Source organism: Alternaria novae-zelandiae (genome assembly GCF_023758075.1).
Source record: "Alternaria novae-zelandiae strain BMP 2774 chromosome Unknown scaffold_5, whole genome shotgun sequence".
Taxonomy (NCBI): Eukaryota; Fungi; Ascomycota; class Dothideomycetes; order Pleosporales; family Pleosporaceae; genus Alternaria; species Alternaria novae-zelandiae.
This window is the reverse complement of record NW_026056965.1, coordinates 746,839-768,289: the sequence shown is the minus strand read 5'-3', so window position 1 is coordinate 768,289 and position 21,451 is coordinate 746,839. Positions and strand designations below refer to the sequence as shown.

Here is a 21,451-nt window from a genome sequence, read left to right as displayed (position 1 = left end):
GAGGCTGATATAGGCGCTCTTTGGGCCGCAGAAGAACGTGTTCTACGTGAAAGGCGAGTTGCTGGATGCGTGGGCGTGATCTGGCGATGGGATCGATGGACACGGACAAGGCCGCCGACCGGCGATTTGGGCAGGACCGCGGGTGAAGCAGACGCGACGTGAGATTCAAAAGGGAATATACATACAGTCCATGGTCAAGATACCCTCGGTGTGAGAGTCGGGTGGGGGTTGGGGGTAGGGTGAGGTGTGGGTAGATTGTGGAAGCGGAGGTTCATTGCTAGCCCTGGAGAGAGGCGCGCGCTCGGGCCTTCAACCTTGCGCCTTTGTATGCCCCAATCACAAGCCGCCAAAATCGCTGACCCAGCGTGCTCGCCAACAACGTCAGTCAGCTCTTTCATTGTTCTCTCCGACCCGTGCAGTCGTTGGAGATCTTCCCTTCCCTTCACTCTCCACCTCCAGCATCCGCGCGCGCCTCTCTCGCAGTGACTGTCGCCGAGTCCGCCCACTCACTGCTTAGCCGTCGCCCTCATCTCAGTTTGCGACTCCAGGGCCACCCACAACCGCAATCGCCGCAACAACAAAGCCGCCGCCAACATGTCTGACAAGCTCACCCGGTACGTCACACGTCGTGAAAGACCTCACCCACGTGTATTTGCTAATACCGCCCAGTATCGCTATTGTCAACTCAGACAAGGTACCCCACTACCCCTCCACACTCAAAAATTGATCTCCGACTAACATGAGGATGTTCGCTTGACAGTGCAAGCCCAAGGCAAGTGCCACCCCTCGGTCGCGCCTTCCCTGTGCTAACACGTCCCAGAAATGCCGCCAAGAATGCAAAAAGTCGTGTCCCGTCGTCCGCACGGGCAAGCTGTGCATCGAAGTCGACAACTCGTCCAAAATCGCCTTCATCTCTGAGCGCCTCTGCATTGGATGCGGTATCTGCCCCAAGAAATGCCCCTTCGACGCCATCAACATCATCAACTTGCCCACCAACCTCGAGACCCAGGTCACCCACCGATACTCGGCGAACAGCTTCAAGCTGCACAGGCTGCCTATGCCCCGTCCGGGCCAGGTCTTGGGTCTCGTGGGAACAAACGGTATCGGCAAGAGCACAGCGCTGAAGATCCTCAGTGGCAAGCTCAAGCCCAACCTCGGTCGCTACGACAACCCGCCAGACTGGGAGGAGATCCTGAAGTACTTCCGCGGTTCTGAACTCCAGAGTAAGACACTGATTTCTGGACAAAGAAATCACTTGCTAACAACACGCAGACTACTTCACAAAGGTCCTGGAAGACAACCTCAAGGCCGTCGTCAAGCCCCAATATGTCGACCAACTTCCCAAGGCCATCAAGTCGACCGAGCGCAGCGTCGGCAAGCTCATCGGCGCCCGCAGCCAGATGGAGAACCTCGACGAGATGATTGACGAGTTGGAACTGCGCCACATCTTCGAGCGTGACATTGGACAGCTCTCTGGTGGAGAACTGCAGCGTTTCGCTATTGCGCTTGTCTGTGTCCAACAGGCCGATGTGTACATGTTTGACGAGCCGTCATCCTTCTTGGATGTCAAGCAGCGTCTCGCCGCAGCCCGCAAGATTCGCAGTCTGCTCCGCCCCGACGACTATGTCATCGTCGTCGAGCACGATTTGTCCGTCCTCGACTACCTCTCTGACTTCATCTGTGTCCTCTACGGAAAGCCCGCCGTCTACGGTGTCGTCACACTGCCCGCATCCGTCCGTGAAGGTATCAACATCTTCTTGGATGGTAACATTCCCACGGAGAACTTGCGTTTCCGTGAGGAATCGCTGCAGTTCCGCATCGCAGAGGCTGGTGACGAATACATGGTTGACCACAACCGCGGCTACAGCTACCCAAACATGAAGAAGACCCTCGGAAGCTTTGAACTCAACATCGAGACTGGTAACTTTACTGATTCTGAGATCATCGTCATGATGGGTGAGAACGGTACCGGAAAGACCACTTTCTGTAAGATGCTTGCCGGCGCTCTGCAGCCCGACGGCGAAACCAAGATCCCCAAGATGAGCATCAGCATGAAGCCCCAGACCATCACTCCCAGGTTCCAGGGTACTGTTCGCCAGCTGTTCTTCAAGAAGATCAAGACCGCTTTCCTCAGCCCTCAGTTCCAAACCGATGTCTACAAGCCGCTTAAGATGGACGACTTCATCGACCAGGAAGTGCAGAACCTCTCCGGTGGTGAACTGCAGCGTGTCGCTATCGTCTTGGCCCTTGGTATGCCAGCTGACATCTACCTCATCGATGAGCCTAGTGCCTACCTCGATTCCGAGCAGCGTATTGTCGCATCTCGTGTCATCAAGCGCTTCATTATGCACTCCAAGAAGACCGCTTTCGTTGTCGAGCACGACTTCATCATGGCCACCTACCTTGCTGACCGTGTCATTGTATTCGACGGCCAACCTGCTGTGAACGCTCGCGCCAACAAGCCCGAGTCTCTCCTCACTGGTTGCAACTCTTTCCTGAAGAACCTAGACGTCACCTTCCGCCGTGACCCCAACTCCTTCCGTCCCCGTATCAACAAGGACAAGTCCCAGCTTGACCAGGAACAGAAGTTGAGCGGAAACTACTTCTTCCTCGAGGATGATAGTTGAAGAGGTTTTCCACAAACAGATCACGCCTCCCTCCCAGCGCCGCCCACAAGGGCACGTCAAGACCGGGGTGACTAAGAAGGGCAATAAGAAGCGCGGCCTGAGAGGACGCACTGTGAGCCTGCTGGATGACGATGAAGGTGCGGATGAGGAAGATGAGGAAGATGGCTGTCCCCTCATCGGCGGTCGACCTCCTGCGCCGGCTATTTGTATCAATGGAGTATGCAACGTCGTCAAGACTAGCCAGTCCGGGTCAAGTTAGGTGGCCGCCGAACGTCTCGAGGCATAGTGCAGCATGTGTGTGGCTGACGACTGAAAGCCACAAGCCACAAGCAGAAAAGTAATCAGTTAGTAGCTACTCGAATGTGGTGGAGGATACATGATAACAATATATCCACACTTGTTTCCCCAACGTACTCGTGGTGTCCCAAACCGATTGCATAACATTTCAATCTCACAGTGATGTGATAGTTTCCGTGACAACACGCAACGTGCGATCCAGCATGGAAAGACGGTTGTATGCCGTTGCTACTTACTAGGTGTTAGCAAAAAGCAGCATCAACTAGAGTCAGTGGATATTTTCAGATGTTCGCTGGTCGATTAAACCATCAAAGGAACATTACGGGCAGAGCTATGTAGGGCATGCTATGTCTACTAACTAGAATGAAGCTCACTGAACACCTTGTAGACTCACATGCGACGAATCCGGTAGTGAAATCCTAGTTAGAGGCCAACCATCGCGATATGGTTTCATGTACGCTATAAGTTAAAGAGTTTTGAATGGACAGTCAGTAATTTGATGGTCTTTGAAATGGCGAGGAGGGCGTGCTACGTTGGCGGGACATGGGAGAACTCGCCCGACAAATAAACAAGTGTCGTCTTTCATCTGTCTTTATCACAGATCTCGAGGATGAAGAAAGAGATGAACACACAAAGGGAGGACGAAGACGGAGACACGGAAAGTAAGAAGAAGGGGGTATCCATTGTTGTTAAACTATCCAATCCAATCCACTCCAATCCAATTTTACAACGGGGCATCCAGCAAGCAGCGGCGATGGGGTATATAGATGAAAAAGGAACGATGATCCCATACCCAGTCCCAGTCCCGTAACCCCAAACTCCAACTCCAGCGATGCAAATATATACGTACGTCTGTAACAAAGGAAAAAAAACGTCGTATCGCCTCTCCCCATCCAACCCATCCAACTCCATCCTCCCCATTTCATCAGCCCCGCCACATAAACTCCTCATCCATAGGCATGGGCGTGCGATTCGTCAATTCCAAACTACTATTCACATACTCGGCATCCTCCTCCTCCTCACTCCGTGCCGTCGCGCTACTCAACGGCGTAGCCATAGGACTCGTCCGTGACGACAACTCCGCGTCGAGACTAGCGGACAGACTCTTCGCATCCTCTTCCGGTTGCGTAGGCAGCGACGGCGCAGATACGTCCGAAAGCTTACTCGCCCTCTTCCTCGCGCGCTCTTGTCTCGCTTCTTCACGCTGGCGCATGAGTTCCTCTTCGTGCGCTACGGCTTTTGCGCGGCGGTCCTCGACGTCTTTGCGTTTGATGACTTTACCCAAGGCGTCGGAGGCTTGGATCAGGCCGTCGATGCTGATGGCGTGGTTGGTCATTTGGTGGTTGATGTAGTGATATACGCCCGCTGGGGTGTCACACTGCAACAACGCCTTCTCATTCAGTTTCAACAGCGCAAGTGCGATTTGAAAAAGGAACGTAGAGCCGTCGTGCATGCACAGGACGACGTCCCAGACACGGAAAAGGGCTTCGGCAGAGAGGCAGTCGGTGAAGACGGAGAGGAACCATTGGAAGGTTAGCGCCTCCAGCTCGATTTCTAGTTCGTCGAGGTGCGCGGAGAGGCGCGGGAGGATTTCGCTGACGTAGGAGCGCAGGACGGATTGGTCGGCGCGGGAGGTGAGGAGGTGTTGGTCGTAGTAGTGTTGCGGGAGGATTTCTTCGATCATGGCGGTTAGGACCCAGAATGCGTCTTCGGGGGTGGGCATGATGAGTAGGAGGCAGGCGGTGATTAGGTTCATGCCTTGACAGTAGCCAACCTCGGGGTTGCGGCGGGAGTAGGCGAGGAGTACCTCCTGTAGCTTCTGTACACCAGGTCCTGTGCGGAAGAAGATGTTGTCGGTAAGTGTGCGGGTAATGTCCATTTGGATCTGGGTTGCAATGGTGGGGTCGTCTTCGCCGTTGTTTACCAAGTCTTCGTAGTAGCCTGGCATGCGCAGATGCAGCGCGCCGCTTCCTTCAGCCCAGATTGCGGCTCTCATGTTGACTGGGATACCACCGAGAACAAGACGACGGAACTCCTGCCACTTGGCACGTCCAATCTTGCCTTTGTTACCCAAGCCTGCGATGCCTACCAGTTCACCATCGGCAAGGAACTGCTCGGGCATTGCGTTGCTTTTGCCGTTCTCGCCAGTGCTGGCAACATCCCCTTCGCGCTTGTTTTGTGCACGCACTTTACGCAAGAAGTCGTTCCACTTGACAGTCCTCTCTCTTTGGAGATTGTCGTGCAGCTCACTCATCTGCTCTAGTAGGGATTGCACTGGGTCGATCTGTGGCGGATACTGGCTGATCGGAGTGGACGGGCCTGGCGAAGTAGTTGTAGCGGAGAGCTCAGCATTGCCCGACACAATACGCGATGGTGATGGCTCTGGGTTGACACTAGCCGTTGGTGCAGACCCTCGCTTCATCAACGTAATTTGGTTGTTGCCAATCTTGAAATTTGAGACCTCGCCCTCTGCGGACTCTACGGTGGTGATGGGCGCCGCGGATGGAGTGTGTGACAGGAGTTCAGTTGGATGCGTGGCTAGCTTCAGGTAATCAACCCACGTCTTGCTGGCTGGCTGGTTCTGGTGATTATCAGAGTCGGAGCTGGACGGGCGTGTGGTGCCATCATTCTGATCCGCGGGAACAGAGCCTGCATGCTCATGGTCCTCGTCGAGAGCCAAGTTGTTGAGTGTCGTCCTGCCATCGCCGAGTGACTCCACATTGCTGCTTCGCTTCTGCTTGATCAGCTCAGCCGCTGCCTCACTCTGTCTCTTCTTGCGGCGCTGGTCGTAGATGAAACCAAATCTATCAGTCAAGTACTCGCTGCTGCCGATGAACCTATTGTGTTGCTGTACTAGCGTCGGTGGTCGTGAGTCCTCCGGCAGGATTCGGTCCATTTCCACAGGCCCAAGATTGCTCATTCCACGGACAGGCGGAGTCGGACCGAGCCCATTCGACACGTTCTTGGGCTGTTCTAGCGCTGTGCTTTTGATTGTTCCATTGGGGCCCAAGGCGCGGCCTCTTCTTTGGGTGCTGGCGAGCGATGACTTTGCGGATTGCGCCGTCTTGGTCGAATCCATGGAGGGCGCACGGTCGACAACACTAGAAGCTGTGGATTTGCGGCCTCGTACTGTATTGGCCTTGGGGTTTGCAGCATTGTTTCCTGCTACCATTTTCAACGCCCAGCTTGCTAGCGATGTCGACGAAGATCTACGCGCCGAGTCTGTAGCATGATCTGAGCTGTTGAGTCGGCGCAATGCAGGTACAGCACCGGCTGGAGGGACAAAGAGATCGCTCGCGAGGGCCTTGCGGGGTGGCTTTGCTCCACTAGATGCGCGCGACCGGGTATGCCCCAGAGTCTCGGCTTCTCTGTCCACCATGCTCGCTACGGACGGTGCTCGGCTGCTCTTCTTGCTCGTCCCAGCCCAAATGTAGGTCTTCCAGTTTGGTTTGGTGGTGTCGCGTGGCGCGTCCGACGCGACTGAGTTGATGGACATGACTTCTGCCTGAGGCGCTGAGGTGCCCGTGTCCATGCCCAGAGCATCGGGGTGCTCAGCCAATTCGTCTTCCATAGCCCTGGCGAGCCTGTCCTCCATGGGGTCGTCGGGGTGCAATCCAGTGGCTGCGCTGTCGCCCCTCGTCCTCGTCTTGGTGAGGCTATTGCCTGGCTCCTTGCTCTTCTCCAGCTCGCGCAGCCGGTTCTCAATGTCCATGTTGGAGACCTCGCACTCCTGCAGCATCTTCCTCAGCATGCGCTCGCGCTCCTCGGCTCGTCTCCGCAGAGCCGTGATTTGCGCATCGCGCTGGGCCAGGTCGCCAGCGAGTTGCTTGACTAGCGCCACAGCGCCCGTTTGTCGCAGCGCATCCTGTATGCTGTCGTCGCTCGCAAAGTGGAGGTTTCCGGGCACCTTGGCGGACTCGGTGGGGGTATCGTCGAAGAGAGCCGTCCGGTCTTTGGCAGACGAGGCGGCTACCAGACTGCCCACTATCTGCTGTGTTGACTTGGTGACCTTCCTGACGGTAGAGGCAGGCGTCGTGCCCTTGAGGTCCGGCGGGGGAATCGCCTTGACCGTGTCGGGCGATGCAACCGTCCTGCTCTCAGCATTCTTAAGGCTGTCCTCGGGCGCTGGGGTGGAGCGGAACCAGCCGTTGACGCGCGACTGTGCCGGTGACGTCTCCGGGCTAGGCGACAGTGAGGGGAAGGACGTGAGGCTCTTGGTGTCGACTTCGGGCGAGGGCGCTCTGCTGCGGCTGCGGCTGAGCGACGTGTTGGAGCTGCGCTTCGAGGGCCGCATGCGCTGTATGCTGCGGTTCCGTGGGTTGGATATGGTCGAGCTCTGCGACGCCGTGCGGACCAAGTCAACCGCTCTGGGGGGATCGATTGCCGCCATGTTTGTCGAGCGAGACTACGAGCACGCCCATCCGTATAGTCCTATGGGTGAATGCACGGGAAAGGGGACGTCGGAATCGGAATGCGTGTGCGAATACGTTATGCGAGGTCTGCTCTTGTTCGCGTGCATCGGTTGCTGCTGTGCAATAAGTGGAGAGGCAGTGCGTCATACGATATGGCGAGGCCTAGATATGTCGCCCCACGCTTCTTTGTATGTGTGAGAAAGCAAAGACGGCCAAAAACTTGCACGGCGTCAGGGGCAGACAAAGCACTCGGCGGGCTCTCTTAATTACGAAGGCGCAAGGGGCACCGCACAGCCAAGTCACGACACTTGGTGGTGTCGAACAATCATCTCCACGCGCTAGGGCTGTTTTGTGCACATGCATTGCAGCCCTACGAGCCACACGGCACCCGAAACAGACTTCCACGGCGATCTCCCTTAATCCAGACCCTGGCGTGCCTGGACTGCCACCCTGCTAAACACGCCCGACTAACAGTCGACTATGTTTCGCATGTGCCATGCCCGTTACCGACGAGGACGCTGCATTGGCGGCCGTTGCGACCCTGCAGCCGCTGTCTCCTGAACAAGACGATGCCCTGAAGAGCATCAACGCCATCTTGAACAACGGCGAGCCCTTTGTCGACATCCACGAGCTGTTCGCCCTGTATAACATTCTCTACTTCCGCAAACTGCTCCTCCCACGTGTCGAAGTCATCTGGTCGCCGCGTTTGACTCTGGTAGGTTTTCTTTGCGCGTCACAATTTGCTTTCCACGCGTCTCATCCACCACTTCTGAAGCCGCCCTCGTGTCTCCGGACCGTTGCCCCACCCGCTTCTAGACTGCCGTGTCAAACACCGGCTAACAATAGATCCAGTGCGCTGGCATCTGTGAGCTATCCCGGGATCCCAAGACCAACAAGTTCACGCGCATCCGGTTGAAGTTGTCCACGCCACTGCTGCAGTATCGTCCTCGGTCGGATACCATCAACACTCTGCTACATGAAGCAATCCATGCCTACTTCTTCATCACCACGTCGTGGAAGCACTCGCGCGGGGATGACGGTACTGGACATGGCGTCGGCTTCCAGCTGTTTGCCGACGCCGTGAACAACCACGGCAACTATGAAGTCACCATCTACCACACCTTCCACGATGAAGTCGACAGCTACCGCACCCACGTCTGGCAGTGCGACGGACCCTGCAGAAGCCAGCCGCCGTACTTTGGCCTCGTCAAGCGAAGTATGAACCGAGCTCCTGGCAAGGGTGACACGTGGTACTCAAGACATCAGGCCGAATGTGGGGGCACTTATCACAAGATCCAGGAACCGGCGCCGACTAAGAAACAGCTGGAGGCTATGAGTACCAAGGAGCGGGCGGGACGGCAGAAGAATAAGTTGGATGGCTGGATCAAGAAGGATGTTAAGGTGCAGGGCAAGACTTCTGATGTACCTATTGTCATTGGTGATGAGGATGAAACCTCGACCAATCCTTCGAATGACAGGCCAGATGTGGCGTCCGCAGTTGTGGAAGATGTCGTCCGTTCATCCACACCTACAGCCTCGAGCGCTGGCCAGAAACGGCCGCGAGATGAGGAGCATGATCCTGTCGTGCAGAAGAAGTTACTTGTCGACTGCCCGATTTGTAATGTTCGGATAGCAGAGTCCGATATCAACGAGCATCTGGATACAATACATCCTTGAACTTGAACTTCCTAGTGCATGATCTGTTGTGCCTAGAGACGAGACTGAGAAAGCTTGAAGTGCAGAAGAGGCTACCGATGCATTACAGAGAGCAATGTAAGCAAGTCTGCATATGTGTGCGTCCTAGAGGTGTAGTCAAAGTCGATCAATAATTTTAGAACAAGCATATCGCTTTGTGAGCATCAAAGGTGTTTGAAGAAGTAAACAAGCAACCTTTGTGAAGGCAGAGACTAGTGACCTGCTTTCTAGTCTGTATGATGCTCCCTATTTAGTGAACCAAAAAGCAGATGATTCGGCTAAGAGAAGGTAGACATGCATAAAGATATGTAAAGCGCTGCAGTCCTTCAAGATAGAAGTCTGAGAGGCAAAAAGATTGCCAACCAGCCTTATGCTAAGGAGGCTGTCGCAAAGGCAAAAAAGAATGTCGCAATTTGGCGGTACTGGGAACTGTAGACATGTTAGACAATGTCTCAGGACCACCAATGTATTGGGAATGAACGTACTCGAACCCAGGCTGGCGCGGATCTGGATCGGGACACTTAGTGTCCGCCAGCCACAACGCGACGTCATACCACTAGACCATACCTGAAGGTACAGTTAGAAGATGTCCAATAGGTACTGCGTGCAGGCAGAACTTACCACCGTGAGGTGTTATCGCATTACCCGAAGGTGATTTGATGGCAAAATCTTAAATTTTATCGTACAATACGTTGGCAAAAGCACGAGAAATAGAGCCGCGAAATGCGGTACAAGGTTCCAATAATGTCACTGAGGGGTGAGGGGCAGAGGTGGGGACCATCACTCGCTAAGTCAGGTCGTTCCGAGTGGTGACTAGCCTGCTCCGATCCATTCCCGCGCTCGCCGATAGGCAGTCAAGGAAATTTTTGGGGCGCGCGACCAACACCGCAACCACCAACGCCGTCCACAACAGCATGGCCGAACCGGATGCAAAAGCCTCAGCTGCGGGCGAGGCTTCTGCCGGGCCCAGCAAACCGCAGAAGCCTCCGAATCCCGTCTGGAGGATGATGGGTGCGTGGTTCTACTGTCTCCCGAGGTCATGCGGAGCACTACTAACAATTACAGGCCTGCCAAACTTTCGCTTCAAGCTGCCGTCGCGCAATTGGATGATTTTTCTTTCGATTACTGGGTCTTGGACTGCGGCAGTCATGTATGATCGGAGGCAAAAGAAGCGCATACAGAAGAAGTGGGCGAAGGTTGTTGAGCACATCGCACACGAGCCGTTGGACGTACACCAGCTGCCGAGGAGGCTTACTATATTTTTATCTGCACCGCCGGCGGATGGAATAGTACCTGCACGCGATCACTTCCACGAATACGTCAAGCCCATCCTTGTCGCAGCGGCGTTAGATTGGGATGCGGTCGAGGGCCGAAGGGAAGGAGACGTCAGAGCTGGGTTGGCAGAGCGGATACGGAAGCTGAGGAAGAAGAGGGGAGAGGCGACTGCCGAGCCATTAGAGCCAGGGCTTGAGGAGGAGTTGGAAGGACTAAGGCAAAGAGCTGGTGTGAGCCAGTGGAGTGGACCGGGAGGAGACATCATTATCGGCAGACACACATGGAAAGAATATGTTCGAGGACTACATGAGGGTTGGCTGGGACCTCTGGACCCTCCGCCATCATCAGAACCGACGGTAGAGGTACCGGTTGCTGCGATCGAACCCACACCTGCGTCAACCGAAACACCCTCTGACAGCACAACACCTGCCACGACCGACGATGCATCACCTACCGCTACACCCGAAACCCCAAAGACGGAAGACACTGAGAAGCCGAAGGAAGAGGAGAACAAGCCCAAGAAGAGGAAGCAACCACCACCATTCATCTCAACCGCTGAATACCATAACGCCGTACTCTCCCAAAACTGCCCACAAGCACTTGGTCCCGCCGCCGTAGTGCCTCTCCCCCATCTTCTCGGATTCTTCAACTTCCCCATTCGCATGTTCCGTTTCCTGAACAAGAGACAAGCGGCGGATGAGATTGGCCGGGAAACCGCTGCTGCTGTTCTGGGTGCATACCGACCTTTCGAGACTGCAGGCGAAGCGTCTGTCACGAACGAGGAAGACGGACAAAGTCAGGCGCAGTGGGAGCAACAACGATTACTTGCACACGAAGAACCAGACTGGTCCAAGACAGCACGAAAGCGCGAAGAAGGCGACACTAGGGAGAGGGTATGGCTAGACGAGATGGTGCTGGACCCCAGAATCGCTGAGCGCATGCGGAGGTTTGCATTAGATCGCGAAGTTGAAGAGCGCGCTAAGAGCATGTCTCTCTCAAAAGAAGAATCATGGTTCAGCTCACTGTGGCCGAAAGAGAAGCCCAAGGGTGCTTGGGAAGGATTGAGCGACGATTAGAGACTTGTAGATACCCATCTCACCTTCTAGTATGTGTTATAGTAGTGGGGTGTAAGAGTAGACGTGTATACGAAAGCATTTGACGGCTTGAATGACGCCAGTTAAACTCAGATTCATGCAATTCACTTCCTTTGCTCGCGGTGTTTGATAGTGAACACTACAGGGCTGGTGGTAGCAGCTTGGCACTGGCGGCGGCGGACTGCCCCGCCAATTGACCGACGGAAGCTTCGAGTTTCAATGCATTGATCTCAGACTTGCAACCAACCATAGTCCTGTACCTACCTGAACACCTGTTCATAAGCTTACTACCAGGGAACGTACTACATTGTTCCTAGTACCCAGCCTGCGAGACCCTTCCAACACACACATCACGCCGTCATGGTAAGTCTGCCCCACTTGCGCACGTAAACAATGGCTCACAGTCCCAGGCTTTCCAATCCAAGAAGCGCCTCGCGCTCGCCATCCTCGACTTCCTCCAGACATCGCAGACCGACGGCTCCGTAGCGCCCGACGACGCCGAACAACTAGAAGTCGCCGCCAACTGCATCGCCGAAGCCTTCAAGGTCGACGCTGCGGATGAGGCCGCAAAGAAGGACGCCATTGGCGACCAGAACCTGCTCGCCATCTACAACGTCTACGAGAAGCTCAAGGGAAAGACGACCGCCACAACTGAGGGATCCTCGTCGGCAAAGGAGGCCCGACCAGCGACGCCACAGACACCTGCCGCCGGGTCAGGACCAGGCGGGCCAAACAAGGATGAGGCCGAGAGACTGAAGGGACTGGGTAACGAGGCGATGAAGAAGAAGGACTACGATGGTGCTGTCAAGCATTACACCGCCGCTCTCGAAGTCATCCCCCTCAACCCCATCTACCTCTCCAACCGCGCGGCCGCATACTCAGGCCAGGGCAAGCACGAGCTCGCAAAGGAGGACGCTGAGATGGCAGTCGCTGCCGACCCCAACTACTCCAAGGCCTGGTCGCGTCTCGGTCTCGCTAAGTACGTTCTCGGCGACGCAAAGGGCGCTATGGAGGCATACAAGTCGGGCATGGACGCAGAGGGCGGCGGTTCAGAAGTCATGCGCAAGGGCTACGAGACAGCCAAGAAGAAGGTCGAAGAGGACGGTGGTGATGTCGGTGCGCCCGACGCTGCCCGGGGTGCTGGTGGTATGGGCGGCGGTGGTGGCATGCCTGATCTCTCTGCCCTCGCTGGTATGCTCGGTGGTGGCGGCGGCGGAGGCGGCGGTATGCCCGATCTCGCGGGCCTTATGCAGAACCCGATGATGAGGCAGATGGCTCAGAATCTCATGAGCAACCCAGACATGATGAGCAATCTCATGAACAACCCCAGGATAGCGGAGATGGCTCAACAGTTCGGTGGTGGTGGTGGCGGTGGAGGTCGAGGCGGCGGCGGTGGTGGAAGCGGAGGTGGAATGCCCAACATGCAGGATCTCATGAACGACCCTAACCTGGCTGAGATGTAAGTTCAAGACGTGCTCATTGACATAATTATGACTAACGAGATATCAGGGCCAGGAACTTCATGGGAGGTGGTGGTGGTGGTGCTGGCCGAGGCGCACCGCAATAAGATGCTACAAGTCGATTGCAATGAGTAGATGGTTGATGTAAGCATTGATCTTATGAAAAAGCAGTCTTCACGATTAGAAATATCTTACCATGTTCAACTTCGTTTGTATTCATGGAGATCCCGTTCTAAGATCGACAACTATCTTGCGAATGGCAAGATAAGCTGTAATGTCGTGCCTGTGATCAGAGCCTTGAGTGGCTCCTGATCGTGATCCATCCCTTCATCGATAACCGGTCTGTTCGTGTGACTCTGAAGCCACTCGCTGCTCATGTACTTCATCTCGCCCCTGCCATCGAAAACCTCACCCGCTCAATCCAACTTCAACCCCCAAAGCCCATCCCCCAAATAATGCCCCGCCTCACACGCCTGCCCCTTCTTAACCTTCTTCATCTCCTCCGTCCCCATCTTCAACACTCCCACCATACACGCCGTCTCCTTGCCCTCCGCCTCAATAACCACCACCTCGCCCTCCTTCAGATCCTGCGCCCCGTACACCTCTTTGTCCTCGTCGCTCAGTTCAGGTCCTGGTAAGCGGCCGCCCGGCGAAGTTAGACCGGGTGCCATTAGGGTCGCGCCGGAGAGCACGAAGCGGATGGCGCCCCGGTCGATGCGCAGCCGGTGGAAGGCGAAGGGGTATTTGTGGACGAGGGTTAGGTGCGGGAGGAGGGCGTCGTCCATGTGTTGGAAGAAGAGGGGGGTCGAGTGCAGGGTGTAGAGGGATACGCGGTCGGGTCTGTGGTGGTGGGTGTTAGCTTTCATCCTCTTGTGGTTGCTTCCATGACCATGGTATGCGTGGTGGTGTGTATGGATAACGTGAATATGGCGCGACGTACAGCTTAACCAAATCTAATTGCTCCTTCTTCGGCAGTATATCCTCGATATACGGTTCTAATCTCGGATATTCCTCCAGCACTTTTGAGCGGATGGCGCGTTGGGCGCTGGATTTGACCTTTGATTTTGCGCCGGAGGTTATGCTGAATCCTCATCAGTGCATGGTCATGATATGCGACGCGTAATTCAGCTTACTCTTTCTTGAACATCGTGTCGGTTGTGTGGGGGGAGTTGGGTTTGTATGCGACGGTGTTTGGTGTTGAGACTGCTGCTGGGTAGATTGGTGCCCCGCGATTGCCCCTCATAGACGCGCTAGTGAGGGAGGGGAGCGCGTGCGACTGCGCTTTCTCTTAGGGGTTCTTTCACTCATTACATACTTTCCGCCCGAAAACCCCGGAACGCACAAATGTATCGCTCATGAGCTGCCGCTGAAGGCTCAGACTGTGGCATACGATTTCTTCACATGCTGTTCTAGCTTATCATGAGCTCGCGCCTTCCTCCTCGGTCAATCACCCCAGTCTACGCATGAGGAAACATCTGCACTGGATTATACATTTAATCAAGAACTAAAGTTGTCGCGATCTGTATACAGGTGGCTTCCGTATGCGTTAGCTTCCTTCTATCATACATAGACATCGTGTCCAGTGTGCAGGTCAACACTCGACGTCATCAAACTGAGGGTCAGCCCAGTGTCCAGTACTACATACCCCAACGACGCAGGTGCATTCTCAGAGACCGAGTCGCCTGAAAGAGATCTCGTTCACAAAATGCATGATTCAGGATGTCAAGTCTGTCAGAGCTTACGGTTTCCCAATCCCGAGCCTCTCTGGACATCTTACGCGGAGCTGCAACACGCAGCAAACGATGGGTGCGAGCCGTGCGATCTCCTTCGACAAGTTAGCGAGACAGTTTGCAAAAGCATGAAAATATCTCCAGGTGACGCTGAGAGGATATGCGTAAGCGATGGGGGCAACTCTGATGGAGAAGGCCTTCCAGTCATATTAGTTGATCGTACGTCAACGCCTTGCTGTAATGCCAAACCTTCTCGACTATCGCTACCAATAATGCAGTCTATGCTCGTTGGCATTTTCACCTTATGCCAGGTAAGTCGCTCATGTTTATTTCAAAGTCAAAAGCCCTGAAAATGCGCGTACTGTGTTGACAAAGTACAGGACATAAATGTTCGTGGCCGTTTCTGAACTCGTTTGGGAAACTCGACGACGATCCAAATATCACAGACTGTGCGCAGTTCATCAAGGCCACACTGCAGAAGTGTAGTAATGAGCATACTTCTTGTGTAGCTTCTGCGTCATTGAGAGGCTCAACGAGCACGGGCATATCAAAGTTCGTCCCCAAGCGCTTGTTGGCCGTCAGAGATCATGGTTCAGTGCACCAAGTAAGACTGCACGAAACCTCAGTGATTATCTCAACTTTGAATGAGTCAGGCATTCGATATGCAGCCCTCAGTCATTGTTGGGGCCGTATCGAGATGATCAGGACCATGGAGGCTACGTTGTCTGATTCCATGCTGAAAGGTATTAGATGGACGGATTTGCCAAAGACGTTCCAAGAAGCTGTGTTGTTAGTGCGCGAGCTTGGGATCGACTATCTCTGGATCGACTCTCTATGTAAGCAATGTTAGTTTCGGTGATTATTCCAGTTCATACTGATCATTTTGCGTTCGCAGGTATTATCCAGGACTCTATAGAGGACTGGGCTCAGCAAGCTGCTGAAATGGCCGACATCTACTCGAATGCATACCTCACGATTGCAGCATCTGCAGCCGATAACGGACAGCAGGGTCTGTTGAACCGTCGCAAACCACAAAAGCTCGACATAGCGCACGGTGATCAAACTTATACAGTCTGCGTTCGTGAGCCAATCATACACTCCCTGCATTACGTTGGAGGGGATGACCGAGCTGCTCTCATGGCCTCTCCTAACTTGAAACTACGACAGCGTGCTTGGTGTCTTCAGGAAGAATTCCTTTCTCCGTGTGTAGTTCACTTCACATGCGATGAAGTCGTTTTTGTCTGTCGCGAAGCTACATTGTGTGAATGCACACCCAAATGGCACGAGAGATTCCGGCTACCAACATTCTCCTCTTATACGTCGTGGAACAACTTCCTCGAGCACTACACTGATCGCAAAATCACTTTTTTCGCGGACAAGCTAGCCGCAATATCGAGTCTCGCGCGGTTCTTAAAGACAGACTCAGATCGATACCTTGCCGGGCTTTGGCTATCTCGTATGCCAGAAGGTCTACTGTGGCGGATCGATGGCGGTCTTCGTCCAAAGCCTTTGGATCCCTCTCAATCGAATCCACCCTCGTGGTCTTGGGCCTCTGTTGAAGGCAAGGTGTATGAAAGGCTTCTAAGCTTCCAGGAATCAGGGACAACAGCCACGCTACTCGACGCTCAAGTCTACCCCAGCACCAGCGATCTTATGGGCATGGTTTCTGGGGGCCACATAATTCTACGAGGGCCGTTGTTATCACTACAGGAGACGTGGAAAAGGCACTGCGCGCCGCCGGATGGGGGAACTTACAATTTCGCTTACAAGGATCGTGAGCCTCATGTCATTTGCGAACCTGGCTGGGAACGAGATAATCCGTCTTCTCCAGAGGAGGTCTGTTGCTATATACTCGACGACATGGGAAACGAGCCGTTCTCACAACCAAGTGGCGTCTTTGATGCCCCCGTCTTCCTGTTCGTCATCTATACAAGTCTATTCCCACATTATCCGCCAGGCACTTTCACCTCGACGTTACACTGCTTGCTGCTTAAATTACTTCCTGATCTCGATGAGAATCAGCAAAAAACGATGGAGGATTCGGGAGTTGAGCGAGCCTTTGTGAGGATCGGCATGGGGATGTTGCAACTAGATAGTCTGGAGGCTGATGAAGCACTGGATCGTTTTGGAGAAACGGTTGTGACGATCTTTTGATCATCTCCTGTAATCGCTATGAAATCAATTCGTGCAGAGTCACAGGTCATCTAAGAAGAAAGGACTAGGCAAACTGGAGCCGCCTACGTTGACGCTAGATCATCTACTTCGCATGCTACGAAGTTTCCAACACTGGCTCAATTATCACTCATGTCCCCCCGGTCAGCTCTGATCATATACAATTATGAACTTCAATACCATCATAATCTTATCCATACATCCTCCGCCCTCTCAAGGCAGCCCCCTCCCACTATTAACCGCATCCGCCAACATACTAGTCCCAGGTCTATTCTCCGCATACCTTTCATAGCTATCCAAATAAAGCTCATCGGTACTCGTCGTCATCTTCACACTCCTCTCCGCCTCAATCGCCTCAATCCACCTCTTCCACCTACTCCCTTCTTCCGCCTCAGGCCACCCCCTATACGGACCCAACACGCGCCGCAACCGCAACACCCACGGCGCTATTTGCACATCCACGAAAGAGATATGGGGACCGAGGAAGAAAGGCCCAGTGGGATCCGCGGCATCAACGAGTTTACCAATTTGATCCCTCAATTCCTTCGCATGAGACACTTGTTCAGCAGCGTCCTGACACTGAAGTAATTTATAAAACCACGGAATAACATTCCGATTTACATGATCCGACCAGAGACGCGAGGTAGCACGCGTTTGCGCGTCAGGAGGTAAGAGGTGCGGTCCAGCCTGCAGGTCTTCGAGATACTCCATTATAACCGTTGATTCGTGGGTTGACCATGTAGGGCCGTGGCGGAGGGCGGGGACGAGACCGCGCGGGTTGACGTCGAGGAGGGATTGCGGTTTCTTGTAGGGATCGACTTCGATGTATTGGTAGGGGATTTGCTTGTGCTCGAGGGAGATCCAGACGCGTTGGACGAAGGGGCTGGTGGGGTTAGTGGGTTGGGCGTGGGGATGGTGGGCTTGGGGGGAGGTGTGGCTTACCAGAACGCGCTACCGTATAGTTTTACGTCGTCCTCTTTGGAATGGTTCTTGACTGTTGTCAAGGCATTGCCAGTGGCTTTTTTGTGGTACGTTTTCTTGGATGGATCTCCGCCCTGGTTGGTGTCGGTCATTTTGAATCGAACGGGCACACTAGCGATTCGCAAAGATGGTGTTTGGGATGGAGAAGGATTTAAACAAAATGTAGTCTTGGAGATGGTGGAAGGACGAGTGCAGGGATATGGGAAGAAGCAGGGCAATGTGCGAAGTTTATAGAAAGAACTCATGGACAATGTGAGAAACTTGGGAGCAGTGTAGGACCCGAGCAGCCAGTCTTAAATGACTGCAAGTTGAGCGATGGGCATAGTCGGTGTTCCAAGCATGCATCAAAATGACGTATGCGCTTGATCTGCGGGCAGTGTGGATCGCCATTGCACATCATCATGGCTAGATGGGTCGGTGGAACGGGAGAGCGGAGTCTGAGATCAAAGAAAGAAGTGAAGCTTACCTGCGATCTCTTCCTGTCGTCTTTGTCGATTTTGGCCTGCCACCTAATGACACTGTTCTTCTTTACACGGTCACTCTCCTCAAGCGAATGCTTATGTGGTCCAGCAACGCCATCGCCTTTGCCATTCCCGCCATTTCCATTCACCCTCTGGAAGGTATAGAACTTCTTCGATGGAGCGCCGGAGGAAGGGGCGTACTCTGGCATGTTCATGGCTGGCTGAGCGCTCATGTTCGGAGGCATATCCCAACTCCCAGCCGGTTGTTGCGGCAGTAGCGGTTGCTGCCCGAAGAACTGTGGATTCTGGTTCTGACCCGTCCGGTTGGGGTTCAGCGGCATGGTCGATGCGACCGGGCTCGGCGGGTCGTTCTCTGTGCCTGGTGGTCGTCGACCAAGTTGTTCCTCATACTCCCGTCGATCGAAGAACTCAGTAATCTTGATCTTGACATCGCACAGGTCCCGCTCTCTTGCAACTCTCTTCCTCTTCTTCTTGTCTGGGTCTGTGGATTTCTTGGTGCCCGGTGGTCGCCCTTTGAGTCGGCAATCCCAGTAGTGCGATACGAAGCGTTTGCGTTTATGCCGTTGGGTCGAGCGATGTGAGTAGACGTTGTCGATATGAGGGAAGTAAGTCTGGAACCTAAGAAGGTGGTCAGCGCATAATCCTGAGTATGCGAGCAAGTTATCATACTGCTCCTCGGTCAGAGTGATCATGTCATCGACATGAAACAGTCTCTCCCTCCATTCTTCCAAGTCTGGTGGATTGGGTATGAGCTTCAGGCCTTGGAACTGGCCATGGTTGGACAATGGAGTGTCGTCGCTATCGAAGGATCAGTAGGGTGCGCTTTGTCGCTACGCTCAAGCCAACATACCCATCCTGACTTTCCTGCTTATGCAGCAAAGGTGCTGGTTCTACATGCCGTGGCAGTGGCTGCGGCGCCGCGAGTATCGGTGGTGCAGGCGGTGGGAGAGGAAGTTGCTGGACCGGTCGTTGTACCGTCTGGGGGGATGCGTGATACTGTTGCGCGTGTTCTTGAAGCGGGGGAGGGGGCGCGTTCATGAATCGCGGACTCGTGCCATGCTGATAGCCCGCCGGCTGGAATGGCGGGTACGGCCCTGAAGGCGGGAGCGCGTGTTGCTCAAAGTGTACTGGCAGCGCATGCGACGGTGGTTGTTGGTGCGATGGCCCGCTCAGGGCGTATTGCTGTTGGTATACATCGCTCGTGTGGAGGTTCTGCAGCTCGGGCAGGACCTGATTGTGGGGATATAGCGTTCCGTCGGGCGACTGGTGTAGCGTCTGGAGAGCGCCAGGGTGCAGTGACCGGAGCTGCTGGAGGACAGGCGAGGAGGCCTGTTGCATGATGGCGCCGGTGTTGGACGCTGCTTTAGCCCAAGCCTTTTTCGTGAAAGATGCAGGTCCACTGTCGATCCGGTATCCGAGTAGTTAGGGTTGGCGAGTATTACAGGTGTAGACACGAATTGCATGGAGAGCACCTGTATTGATGTCGCGAACGCGTGTTGATTACTTCTTTGTCTGATTCAGCACTCTATGTGGCAATGGTCGCTCCGCACACGCTTAGGAGAGCTTTCAGCCGCCTAGCTGAGCAGCGTCTGTTTGAACATCAACGCTTTTGCGGCATTTCCAACTTTTGGCATCGGAACATATGGGCAAACGCTAGAAATGCCCCTTCACATAATCATCGTGGTCCTTCCATCTAAAAGATCAAATCCAGTCCCGTCAAAGGGACCGCTAACCCGCAACGCCATGCCCATGCCGTGACGAAGAGAAGCATAATCATGAAATACAGCCACGTCTACCAAATCTACTCTCCAGGAAGAAGGTTGCTCTTGACAGCAAACATCTTGGAAGTGACGCCTGCCGTGAAACCATCCACCTGCCTCGAGTATTGCTCCACCTGTCTCGAGTTGAGGAGCGTCTCCAGTCGGCTGGGTTCCTGGGGCAGCTTGAACAGCCTTTGCCACTCGTCTTCGGGAAGGAGAGGTTGCTTTGAGGCTGTGCGCGCCGCGTTCTCAGCCTTGCGCTTTTGCTGCCACGCAGTAATCTTGGTCTGCTCACGAGCGAGCGAACGCTGGTAGTACTGGTAGTTGTTGATCTCTGTGTGGTGGTTCTCGATGCTCTCAAGAAGCAAGTCGCAGGTCTTCTCGAGGAAGGGGTCGATGGAGAGGTCGAGCGAGTCGTAGTTGGGAAAGAGCGGTGCCTGGGGGGTGTTTGGGTCCTGCTGCAGAGCAGCTAGGTTGGGTGGGAACTTGAGCTCCTGCTTGGGCGCGTCGGAAGGTAGCTGGTGTAGGAGCGAGGTGAGGAGGTGGGAGTTGCGGATGGTGACTGGAAGCTCGACTAGGATGTCGTGGTAGCGGAGACCGCTCTTCTGGAGGCTGGGATTGTTAGTTTCCACCTTTGTCTAGAATCATTCATGCATACCTCTCAGTCGTGAACTTGCCCTCCTTGTATGCCGTCACGAAAGAAGGCGAGAGCCTGTAGGCGCGCAGGTTCAGGGTACCCTGAGAACTCCTGCTCACATCGTAGATCAAAGCGACGGTCCTCTCGTTTGGCTGGCTCTGGTAGAAGTACTGGTTCTCGATCGTGTTCAGGTTGACGAAGTTGCCCATGCTTGTGCTTGTGTACCAGCCCACGTTGTTCGCGTCCACGTTGACCTCCCGGAGGAACTTGATCATCTCGTTTCCGTATGCGATGTTCTGCTTGGCGCGGGGAGCACCGGCGGCGAGGTTTGCGACAGTCTCGTTCTGGCCATCGGTCTGCGCGGCAGAGACTTCGGGGAAGGGGAACGAGTTTGTGATTTCTAGGACGCCGTTCTTCTCCATGCCGACAATGCTTCCGGTCGCGAGCGAGGGGAACGACTTGCCGCTTGCGGTAGCAATCTTGATCGCGACCTGAGGACCACAGTCAGTCTCTCATAGCTACACCAGACTTCTATAGCGGCTTGTCTCCAGCACAATGGCGGGGCGCACAGTGGGGTACTGGCGCTGCACTTTTCCTACATACCAGGGCGTCAATCTGCACCGTCTTGAACAGCGCATCTTTCTGGGTGTCCGCCATCGTGAAGTCGTCGAAAAGGTCGGGTTGAACGTTCGGCGGGGGTAGTAGACGATAGGCGTGTGTCGTTGTTAGGAAGCAGATTTCGGGCTCCAGTGACTCTGCCAAGATTCACCTCGCTTACTGCACGCTAGCCACATTAGACTAGCCCAACAGTAGGCCCGGCCAGGTACCT

The 21,451-nt window shown here is 54.4% G+C and overlaps 8 protein-coding genes across 8 annotated transcripts; 4 read left to right on the top strand and 4 right to left on the bottom strand.

Moving 5' to 3' along the window:
• Window positions 1–594: 594 nt before the first annotated feature.
• Window positions 595–2,627, top strand: RLI1 (Fe-S cluster-binding ribosome biosynthesis protein; the record flags this gene model as incomplete). Its single annotated transcript, XM_049396948.1, has 4 exons — window positions 595–614; window positions 670–694; window positions 821–1,223; window positions 1,273–2,627. The coding sequence occupies 4 exons, from the start codon at window positions 595–597 to the stop codon at window positions 2,625–2,627; spliced, it is 1,803 nt and encodes a 600-aa protein (XP_049257290.1).
• A 1,222-nt stretch (window positions 2,628–3,849) lies between these two features.
• On the bottom strand, window positions 3,850–7,314 carry J4E88_003294 (uncharacterized protein; the record flags this gene model as incomplete). The annotated part of the gene is made up of 1 exon (XM_049396947.1): window positions 3,850–7,314. The coding sequence occupies one exon, from the start codon at window positions 7,312–7,314 to the stop codon at window positions 3,850–3,852; it is 3,465 nt and encodes a 1,154-aa protein (XP_049257289.1).
• Window positions 7,315–7,832: 518 nt separating this feature from the next.
• Window positions 7,833–9,013, top strand: J4E88_003293 (uncharacterized protein; the record flags this gene model as incomplete). The annotated part of the gene is made up of 2 exons (XM_049396946.1): window positions 7,833–8,051; window positions 8,189–9,013. 2 exons carry the CDS (start codon window positions 7,833–7,835, stop codon window positions 9,011–9,013), a joined length of 1,044 nt encoding a protein of 347 aa, XP_049257288.1.
• Window positions 9,014–9,945: 932 nt separating this feature from the next.
• On the top strand, window positions 9,946–11,382 carry J4E88_003292 (uncharacterized protein; the record flags this gene model as incomplete). The annotated part of the gene is made up of 2 exons (XM_049396945.1): window positions 9,946–10,042; window positions 10,097–11,382. 2 exons carry the CDS (start codon window positions 9,946–9,948, stop codon window positions 11,380–11,382), a joined length of 1,383 nt encoding a protein of 460 aa, XP_049257287.1.
• A 378-nt stretch (window positions 11,383–11,760) lies between these two features.
• J4E88_003291 (uncharacterized protein) lies at window positions 11,761–12,967 on the top strand (the record flags this gene model as incomplete). The annotated part of the gene is made up of 3 exons (XM_049396944.1): window positions 11,761–11,763; window positions 11,811–12,859; window positions 12,910–12,967. 3 exons carry the CDS (start codon window positions 11,761–11,763, stop codon window positions 12,965–12,967), a joined length of 1,110 nt encoding a protein of 369 aa, XP_049257286.1.
• A 309-nt stretch (window positions 12,968–13,276) lies between these two features.
• J4E88_003290 (uncharacterized protein) lies at window positions 13,277–14,007 on the bottom strand (the record flags this gene model as incomplete). Its single annotated transcript, XM_049396943.1, has 3 exons — window positions 13,277–13,700; window positions 13,801–13,941; window positions 13,994–14,007. The coding sequence occupies 3 exons, from the start codon at window positions 14,005–14,007 to the stop codon at window positions 13,277–13,279; spliced, it is 579 nt and encodes a 192-aa protein (XP_049257285.1).
• Window positions 14,008–17,298: 3,291 nt separating this feature from the next.
• Window positions 17,299–19,563, bottom strand: J4E88_003289 (uncharacterized protein; the record flags this gene model as incomplete). The annotated part of the gene is made up of 6 exons (XM_049396942.1): window positions 17,299–17,341; window positions 17,394–17,645; window positions 17,705–17,817; window positions 18,210–18,843; window positions 18,895–19,023; window positions 19,076–19,563. 6 exons carry the CDS (start codon window positions 19,561–19,563, stop codon window positions 17,299–17,301), a joined length of 1,659 nt encoding a protein of 552 aa, XP_049257284.1.
• Window positions 19,564–20,026: 463 nt separating this feature from the next.
• On the bottom strand, window positions 20,027–21,279 carry J4E88_003288 (uncharacterized protein; the record flags this gene model as incomplete). The annotated part of the gene is made up of 3 exons (XM_049396941.1): window positions 20,027–20,597; window positions 20,644–21,113; window positions 21,226–21,279. 3 exons carry the CDS (start codon window positions 21,277–21,279, stop codon window positions 20,027–20,029), a joined length of 1,095 nt encoding a protein of 364 aa, XP_049257283.1.
• Between the last annotated feature and the right edge of the window lie 172 nt (window positions 21,280–21,451).